Source organism: Apteryx rowi, unplaced genomic scaffold (genome assembly GCF_003343035.1).
Source record: "Apteryx rowi isolate R43461 unplaced genomic scaffold, aptRow1 scaffold_223, whole genome shotgun sequence".
Taxonomy (NCBI): Eukaryota; Metazoa; Chordata; class Aves; order Apterygiformes; family Apterygidae; genus Apteryx; species Apteryx rowi.
The window spans coordinates 1,188,024-1,198,046 of NW_020448564.1; the positions used below are offsets into that span (position 1 = coordinate 1,188,024).

A 10,023-nucleotide genomic window follows, 5' to 3' on the forward strand; every position below is an offset into this window, starting at 1 on the left:
CGTCTTTTTTTTTCAGGCGAGTGTATATATCTTACCTTGACAGTGTTCACTTCTTCCGCCCTAAATGTTTGAGGACTGCTGTCTATCATGAAATACTAATTGGATACCTAGAATATGTAAAGAAATTAGGGTAAGTCATTTTTTTAATGTTTTTTTCTGTGCAAAGTTTGTGATAAGTAATTCCTAGTGCAAATGAAGTTACTGAGCCCTATTGTGCAGAATATAGTGCCTAAGTATCAACAAGTGATAGAATAAATTGGCCTTGAATACCCATGTATACTTGAGAAGGAGGAGAAGAGCTAAAAATGGATTGTAGGTTTTTCAGAGCAGGCTTGTGCTTCAGATCTTTTGGATGTATAAAGAGTTTCAGAACTGATCTAAAACTTCCTTAAGTCTGAGTAGCAAAAGTGAACCTGCTTACCTGGACCATAAAATTTGGCTGGCCTTGTTGATGATARAATCCTTGTGAAATGCTCCTGCTTTGGTCAAGTCATGCCTTGGGGCTTGCAAGTAAGGTCCCATGTTTATGACCCATGTTTATGAGGAGAAAGGTAAGTGTATTTTGTCTGTACTGATTAACTGTGTAACAGTTGTGCAAGGCTACTAAGAAATCTCTTACAGAAGGAGTAGGTGAAATTGTGAGCATCTCGAAAGTTAGAAGAGAAAAAGGAGAGTATGCAAGGGACAGCACAAAAGAGAACACAGAACAACTGAAGAAATGAGAAAGGTGGAAACTAAATGACCGTGGTTACTGAAGTAGAAATGGCAGTGAAGTAAACATCAATCTATTGCCAAAAGTATCTGGTATAGCTTGGCAAAGAGTTATTCAAGAAGAAAGTGTTAGGAACTATGTTTAGAATAGTTGCACAGGAAAAATTAGGGGAGTCAGAACGGAGGTGGTACACTCTTCAGTACCTAAGTGAGATGATATCTTCCTTTGAAGGCAGGTGTCAGACATTTTGTTCTGCTTTCTTTAATTATTTATATATATATATATATATATATACACACACACACACACACACACACACACACACACACATATATATGTATTTTTTAACCTGGAAGCCTGTAAAATTGCTGCATAGTGCTCAGGCATCAGTTTTACTTAATGCTGTTTTCTGTGCTAATGGGTAACATCAGGTTCTCATTTTGGGAAAACAATATTGGTCATGCAATATCATCTCTCCCTTCCCAGGCAGAAGGAATGACAACTGGCTACAGTTTCCAGGGCCTGGGCAGGGTTGTACAGATGTGTTTCTCAACAGGGCAAGGATGGTTATTTTTCTCTAACTTGATTTCTGATTATTTCTCTTACTGGAGTTCTTTCAAAACTGATGGAGAATAACTGAGGAAGAAGTAGTGAGCTTTCTCTGCAGCTGCTGCTATTTGGATGCCTTCTGTCTTGGCAGTGCTTATGATTGTGTACCCGGTAGCATGGGTTGACAGTGACTGGTTTGCTTTATTCCTAAATCTAATTGTGAAACCTTTTAAAATGTATTTTTCAAGTTAAAAAGAAAGAAGTTACAATAAAGTGAAGTGTATGTTTAGGTAAATGTGTTCTTAAAATGTCACTAAGTAATGAGTGACTACACTGTCTCAAGGAAGAATAATTCAGCATTTTCCTATTAAAATATCTAGTCTCCATCTTTCTTTTACGTAATAATTAGCCAATTGGCAGATGGTAATTGCAAGTGTACATCAGGCTTTGATTTTTACCTCTAGACTGGAAAACATGCACACTTTACATTAATCTCTCTGCGTGAAGCTCTGAATTTCTAAAAGTTAGTGAAAAGACACTAATGGTATTTGCGTGAATGAAGCCAGAATGAGCACTAGAATTAAAATCTTGGAGAACTATAATTATTGTCCGTCTGCTAACACCAGCCAATTTTGTGGTGGCTCCATCTTGTGGCAGAGAGGCAAGCGAGCTTAATTAACAATTGGCAGAGCCCCATGTACTCTTTTGTTTTAACCGTGCTAGGTATACTACTGGACATATCTGGGCGTGCCCACCTAGTGAAGGAGACGACTACATCTTCCACTGCCATCCTCCTGACCAAAAGATACCCAAGCCCAAGCGACTGCAAGAGTGGTACAAAAAGATGCTGGACAAATCTGTGTCGGAGCGCATTGTGCATGATTACAAGGTTTGTTAAGTGTATGTTTGGACTGGGGTGGGAGGGTTGACTAGTCTTAGTTCTTTCCTTGCCTTATGCCTTGTGTTTGATTCTTGGTGTATGTGTTAAAGTGAGATGAGCAGTACAAGTTTAGAGTTAAAACATATTGTACTTAAAGCATATGCTTCTGAAATAATTTTAGCAAGAGATTTGAAATGGTGATGCACCTTCTGCAAGAAAACTACATTCTTGGGAAATTCTAGGTAAAAAAAATCTTGTTTTATCAATGTAAATGCAGTTTTTGAAATCTTTAGTTTTCCTGTGTTAAAAAAAATAAAATTTCAGGGTTAGGTTACTGACACAGTTGGAAGTATCTAAAATCGTCTAAATTATCAGGACTTCAGCTAGTGTGGACAGTATAGTGATTATACTGTCCCATTTGGTAAGCGTGCACGTTGGAGTCTACAGTGATGGTTAATGATTTATTTCTTTGGAGTGGGAATGTTTGAAATATCACTGCAAACTGAGGAACTGTCTGTAACTGTTGCAGTGTTAAATCTGCACTTAGATGGTGCTCTCAAACTGGATTGTAAAATAAAGTCATCTCTTGCGCTTGATGTCCCTATGCCTTTTTTATCATTTATTTAAAAGCTTGCCTCAACACACTTGATTTGTAATAGTTGTAACCAAGTGTTTTGTTCTTTTCAGGATATATTTAAGCAGGCAACAGAAGATCGTCTAACAAGTGCAAAAGAGCTACCATACTTTGAAGGGGATTTCTGGCCTAATGTTCTGGAGGAGAGTATTAAGGAACTAGAGCAAGAGGAGGAAGAACGGAAGAGAGAAGAAAACACTAGCAATGAAAGCACGGATGTAAGAATGTTTCTGCTGTTTCATGATCTAATGTAAAAATTGTGACTACCTGTGGCTAATTAAAGGAAGTGCCCAGGCTCTTTGGTTAACTGGCTATTTATTTCACCTTTGCTGCGAGATAAATACAAATTTTACATTTTATGTTAGAGCTGTTAATCACTAAGCTAATTCTTATTAGCAATGGCTGTTCTTTTGGCTGTAAACCCTAACTAATTACCAAAGTAAATTTAATTGATACAGCTGCTAGTTAAATATTTTTCCTGCTGAAATCCAATTATTATCTAATGTTTGTGTCACAACCTCAGCCTGACTTTGAAGCTTTCTCCTTATTCTTTAGCTTCTGGACAGTGGCTAACGCTTCTCTCTAACTTAGATGTCATAATAAAGATCTTAGCAGAACATTCTGAGAAAGTAACAGACAGCCTTGGTTTAGTAGTTGAGTCTGTGTAGGGTATTTTTGTAGTGGAAAGTCTTAAGGCATTGAGGATCTGACCCACAAAATGCTGTTGAGAATTTGTTGTTGGGCTACTCAAACTAGAGAAATTTCTTGCTGGTGTCCTGTTTGTGCACATCTTCTGGAGAGTGTGCAACAGCTGTGCTTTCACACTCCACAATAAAAGAACATAAAAAGATGCACTTAATTCAAGAGTAAATAGGAAAAGGAGAAGATGCTGAACTATATGCACTTGGCAGTCTTTGATCTTCTGGGCTTTTATGGAAAAGGAGATGAATCTAGGATGAAGTTAGTTTTGCTTACAGTATTTCTTGTTAGTTAGTCCTGTTTAAACACTGCTGTTTTGTCACCTTGTTATGTATTAGAGACTTGTGGGGCTGAGAATTTTTTTCTCAAGTGATTAATACATCAAAAAAGTTAGGCTTAGCATGGCAACTAGTTTGTAGCTCTCCTGTGTCCTGCTTCACAATACCTCCTTTTAAAGCTTTTAAATAGACTTAAGTGCAAGACCAACCTGGGAGTTAGGCAACTCTATCAAATTTGCAATTTAACTAGTGTCTTTCTTAGGAAGGGCCTGTTTAAAGTTTTTTGTTTGGCATAGCTACAACTTCCTATCTCTCAAATATACCAGAAACCAGTCTTGGGGCATCTGACTTAGCTGCATGTGTGAGAGATTTGTCAACACTTATGTTGATTTTTCACAGCAGTTTAGCCCAAAATCCCATGGAGGGGTAAGCCTGCTGCATATTGCTATTTAACCATCATTATTAAAAATAAAGGTTTAAGACTTTACCCAATGCCTCACCTCTTAAAAATGAGGCAATAATAATCTGTATTCTTAAATTAAGTGATGAAATAGTCATTCATGTTTGCTGGAAACTTCCATCCCATCAAAGTTATTTTAAGCTTAGGAAAAAGCTTATTTGAATAAAAATTGCTTTGGATCTTGATCATCATATGCTCTAGAGCCTCAAGAGGCCCCTTTAAGAAGTACAGAGGGGAATAAACTGTTCATTGCTAATTGATTATAATAGAAGTGAAGTTGACCTGTTTTGACTGTTGTGCCTTTCTCCTATTCTATCTTGCATACTAGAATTTGCGCTAATAATGCCTTTCAGACTGAGAACAACTTCATATAATGTTCAGTTCAATGCAGTCTATAAAAAGAAATTGTCAGACAAGGGACAGATGGTTGTAATGTTAAGAAACTAGATCTAGGTGAATTAGGTCTTTTTTACCTCTGGTTAGTGCAAAATCAGTTGGGCTTTTCAGTTATTTTTAGTTTGAATTGCATTGAGAAGCCATCTGCTGAAGCCCTTTGGGATTTTCTGAGATGTTCTTCAGTATTGAACTGTAGTAGATGAACAGGTTTTGGTAAATATTGTTTAGCTTTCTTTATCCCTTATACCTCCTGAGCATTTATGCTTTTAGTATTTTTAGAACTATGTATTGCTCATCTTGTTATCTTCTGGAGTGATTCCAGTTGAATTAACTTAGTCTTTCGGGGGACTGTGGTAATTATCTTCGGAGTAAATCACTGTGAAATGTGTTTAATCCTTCAGTTACAGAAAGCGTGAAAGTAGTAAAATGCTGATGGGGTATAATTCCAATACCTGATGTGAAGTAAAAAAAAAAAATGCTTTTAAAATTAATAGGTGAGCAAGGGAGACAGCAAAAATGCCAAAAAGAAGAACAATAAGAAGACAAGTAAGAACAAGAGCAGCTTGAGTCGTGGCAATAAGAAGAAGCCTGGCATGCCCAATGTGTCCAATGATCTGTCCCAAAAGCTATATGCCACTATGGAGAAACACAAAGAGGTAAGAATTGATAGAGTGAGAAATATATATTCTACTTAAGCAGACAGGTGTGCAAAGCCTTGATGCAAAGCCTTGATACAAAGCCTTCCAGGAGAATCATGTGCTGTAATTAAAATCCTCAGCCAAGCCTGTATAGAGTGGCACACTAGACAAGGGTACCAGCAAGTCTGGGCATTTTGTGTTCTGAGGGCATTGGGGTAAATACTATTGTGCCTGTACAGAACTTCCAAACGGTAAAACTGTCATGGCAAACTAGACTGTTCAGTCCAGTGCTCTTTACCAAACAGTCCTGAAGAAGGTGAACCTGTAATGCATCCAGAGGTTTGAAATTTTCCCAGTCCTTGCAAGCATACACATTTTCCAAATCACCACCCTGTCAGCCCATCATTCAAGTATTGGTTAGTCCTGGAATTGTATATTCTGCATAACAAAGTTTGACTAAAACCTCTCGATCAGTGCTGGCATTAACTATTCTTGCTTTACTTTTCAGGTCTTCTTTGTAATCCGTCTCATTGCTGGCCCTGCAGCCAATTCTCTGCCTCCCATCGTTGAGCCTGACCCACTCATTCCTTGTGACCTGATGGATGGGCGTGATGCTTTCCTAACCCTTGCTAGAGACAAACACCTGGAGTTCTCCTCACTACGAAGGGCTCAGTGGTCAACCATGTGCATGCTGGTGGAACTGCATACCCAGAGTCAAGACCGATTTGTCTACACCTGCAATGAGTGCAAACATCATGTGGAGACCAGATGGCACTGCACTGTTTGTGAGGTATGCTTGGTCAAGCTTTCCTTACTTGTGTCCCCTCATTTCTGTGCCCAGAGTGCTCTTTACCTGAAGTAATTTCTCAGTATAAACTGATTAAAAACATCTGTACAACTCACCACTTGGCAGCTCAGAGAGGAGAGGAAACATTTAACATAACAGGCAATGCTAGTAGTCATCAGGGTGGTTTATGTCTCCTACTTCCAAGCTGTGGAGAACTGAAGCTGCAGAATTCCATTTGCTGTAGTTCATTAAGGTGCTGCTGCTTAAGCAGTTGGGAACTGTAGCAAGTGCTTAAGCCTTAATAGTAGGATTAGTGGGATTTTTTTTTCTCTTTTCCTCCTAAAGAGCAATGCCTCATTTCTTCTTACACAGTCAGGAGTGTGGAGCTATGGTACTTCTGTAACTAGGCCTCTCCACTGGTTTACTGGTATGGAGGTTTTGCCATGCTATGAATCAGATTCCTAACTAAAGCAAACAATACGCGCTGTTCTTGGCGCGTTTTTTTTTACTGATATATACTTGGATAATTCTCCCAGTCACTCTGTAGTTGCAAAGAACAGTCTTGACTCCAGAAGTGTTTTGATACCTGTGTGTTTAAAGATCAAGTCCAGTGGTCTGGGTCAGTGCTGTACCTTCCCAAAGCTGGAGTCGCCTTGAACCTGACATATAACTTAAATTTTCAGCCTGCTAGTAGTAAATGACTCTGCATCAGATTCCGTTCTGAAAGCCTCTGATTAAAATGTGACAGTCCCATTTCCTCATATGTATCAGAAAGTAAATTCTAAATTTCCAAAGGATTAATGAATCCTAAGGACATGCATCTTTTTCTTAAAATCAGGTATTGAGCCCTAAATCTTGTGCTGCTGCTTTCACTGAATGTAAGTGTTGTTCAGGTTGTTCTGTCAGGACACTGCTGCTTATCAGCTCACCTGAAAACTGAAAAAGCAGCTTGCATTTTTCTTTCATCTTTGAAAATTGGTACCTGCTCTGCCATTTTTACCTCCTCCTATTGAAGAAGCAGCAGATGGGCAGCTATTCTATTTCTTGCCTTTCTCTTCCCCTTTCCCTATCATGGAAGAAAGTGATTTTCTGACCCAGCTGAATCATGTGTGACCTATTAGCTCAAAGCAGACTTGTTTTTTCAAGCTGTATATATTTGTGTAAATTTCAGACATCCTTCCACCCACGCACTTTCCCTGGCTATGTAATTCGGACTTATTCCTTCACCACCACCTCAACATAGCCTGAAAAGTTGAATTTTTCCCTCTTGTAACAATTTGTGTGGAAAAGTCTGGGTGCAATAACCATTTATTTATTATGGAGTTACAGGAACAGTGTTGATTTGTTCCTTCATTGTCTTTCCAGGATTATGACTTGTGCATCACCTGCTATAACACTAAGAACCATGACCACAAGATGGAGAAACTAGGCCTTGGTCTAGATGACGAAAGCAACAACCAGCAGACCGCAACCACCCAGAGCCCTGGTGATTCCCGCCGCCTGAGCATTCAGCGCTGTATCCAGTCTCTGGTCCATGCCTGCCAGTGTCGCAATGCCAACTGCTCACTGCCGTCCTGTCAGAAGATGAAGCGGGTTGTCCAGCACACCAAAGGTTGCAAGCGCAAAACCAATGGAGGGTGCCCTATCTGCAAGCAGCTCATTGCTCTTTGCTGCTACCATGCAAAGCACTGCCAGGAGAACAAGTGCCCAGTGCCCTTTTGCCTCAACATCAAACACAAGCTCCGTCAGCAGCAACTTCAGCACCGTCTGCAACAGGCACAGATGCTCCGAAGGCGGATGGCAAGTATGCAGAGGACCGGCGTGGTAGGCCAGCAGCAAGGATTACCCTCACCAACGCCAGCCACCCCAACAACTCCAACAGGCCAGCAGCCCCCAACACCGCAAACCCCACAACCCCAACCTCCACCTCAGCCTGCCTCACAGCCTCAACCTGCTCCTCCCAACAATATGCCACCCTACACCATGCCAAGAACTCAGCCCCCCAGTGCTGTGTCCCAGGGCAAGGCAGGTGGCCAGGTGACTCCTCCAACTCCACCCCAGCCACCTCAACCACCAGTTCAGGGTCCTCCTCCAGCAGCAGTGGAAATGGCCATGCAGATCCAGCGGGCAGCAGAGACCCAGCGTCAGATGGCACAGGTTCAGATTTTCCAAAGGCCAATTCAGCACCAGATGCCCCAGATGCCGCCTATGGGAATGAACCCTCCACAGATAGCCAGAGGTCCTGGTGGTCATATAGATCAAGGAATGGGGCCAGCAGGCATCCAGCAGCAGCCACCGTGGGTGCAGGGAGGGTTACCCCAACCTCAGCAGCTGCAGCCAGGAATGCAGAGGCCATCCATGATGTCAGTAGCCCAGCCAGGGCAGCCCATGAATATGGCACCTCAGCCAGGGATGGGTCAGGTACCTGGCACGGCTCAGCCCAAGCAACCACCTCTGCCCCAGGCGGCCTTACAAAACCTACTGCGGACTCTCAGGTCTCCCAGCTCACCCATGCAGCAGCAGCAGGTGCTTAACATCCTTCACTCCAATCCTCAGCTGCTGGCGGCTTTCATCAAGCAGCGAGCTGCCAAGTATGCAGGGTCCCAGAACCCCCAAGGGATGCCAGGTCAGGCTGGCATCCCCCAGGGTCAGCCGGGGCTCCAGCCACAGCAGGCCATGCAAGGGCAGCAAGGAGGGGTGCACCCCAACCCAGCCATGCAGAACATGAACCCCATGCAAGCAGGAGTGCAGAGGCCCAGCATGCCACCACAGCAGCAGCCACAGCAACAGCCACAGCAGGCCATGGCTGGGATGAATCCTCAGGCGCAGCAGATGAACATGAATCACTCTGGGATGGCTCCCCAGTTCCGAGACCTCCTCATGAGGCGGCACCAGATGATCGAGCAGCAGCGCCACCAGCAGCAACAGCAGCAGCAAGGAGCAGGCCCAGCCCTGGGGCCTGGGATGGCCAACCACAACCAGTTTCAGCAGCCCCAGGGCGTTGGGTATCCGCAGCAGCAGCAGCAGCGAATGCAGCATCACATGCAGCAGATGCAGCAAGGAAACATGGGACAAATAAGCCAGCTTCCGCAGGCGATGAGCGCAGAGACAGGAGCCAGTTTGCAGCAGGCTTTCCAGCAGAGGCTACTTCAGCAGCAGATGGGGTCCCCGGCTCAGCCCAATCCTATGAGCCCCCAACAGCACATGCTCCCCAATCAGGCCCAGTCCCCACACTTACAGGGCCAGCAGATCCCTTCATCGCTCACCAATCAAGTGCGTTCTCCACAGCCTGTACCCTCACCACGGCCCCAGTCCCAGCCCCCCCATTCCAGCCCATCCCCCCGGATGCAACCTCAGCCTTCTCCACACCACGTCTCCCCGCAGACCAGCTCCCCACATCCAGGACTGGTAGCTGCCCAGGCTAACCCCATGGATCAAGGGCACTTTGCCAGCCCGGACCAGAGTGCAATGCTTTCTCAGCTTGCTAGCAATCCCGGCATGGCAGGCCTCCATGGTACAAGCGCCACAGAACTGGGGCTCAGCTCCGAGAACTCAGACTTGAATTCAAACCTTTCACAGAGTACACTAGACATACACTAGACACATTGTAGCATTTTGGGAGCAAAAAAAAAAAAAAAGAAAAAAAGAAAAAAAACTTATTTTCTCAAGACTTTTTGTACTGAAGACAAATTTTTTTGAATCTTTCTTAGCTAAAACAACATTTTTCCCTGGAACACATCTGAACTCTGCAGTAGTAGTTTGTGGTTTTAAAAACAAACCAACAATGAACCTGAGGGACAGTAGAGTACAAAGAATATATTTTTGTTATGGCTGGAATCATAACCAGTCCTTTTTCTTGGGTTTTTTTTTTTCCTCGCGTGTGTGCGTTGGGGAGGTTGGGGAAAGAGGGCTGTCCTTTGGCTGTTCACCAAAGAACACCCTACTCATGCCTCCAATAGGTTTTATTTTTTTTTAAATTAATGAAAATAT

General features: G+C 43.0%; 1 protein-coding gene across 3 annotated transcripts in view; it reads left to right on the plus strand.

Annotated features, from left to right (window-relative positions):
* EP300 (E1A binding protein p300) overlaps positions 1–9,717 on the plus strand; it is a 67,676-nt gene extending 57,959 nt beyond the window's left edge. For all 3 annotated transcript variants that reach the window (XM_026064973.1, XM_026064971.1, XM_026064972.1), the window contains 6 exons: positions 17–130; positions 1,985–2,150; positions 2,829–2,993; positions 5,103–5,264; positions 5,755–6,036; positions 7,399–9,717. In XM_026064973.1, the coding sequence (XP_025920758.1) occupies positions 17–130; positions 1,985–2,150; positions 2,829–2,993; positions 5,103–5,264; positions 5,755–6,036; positions 7,399–9,633 (3,124 nt within the window). In that variant the 3' untranslated portion in view covers positions 9,634–9,717. The remainder of the gene's footprint in view (positions 1–16; positions 131–1,984; positions 2,151–2,828; positions 2,994–5,102; positions 5,265–5,754; positions 6,037–7,398) is intronic.
* The last annotated feature ends 306 nt before the right edge of the window (positions 9,718–10,023 follow it).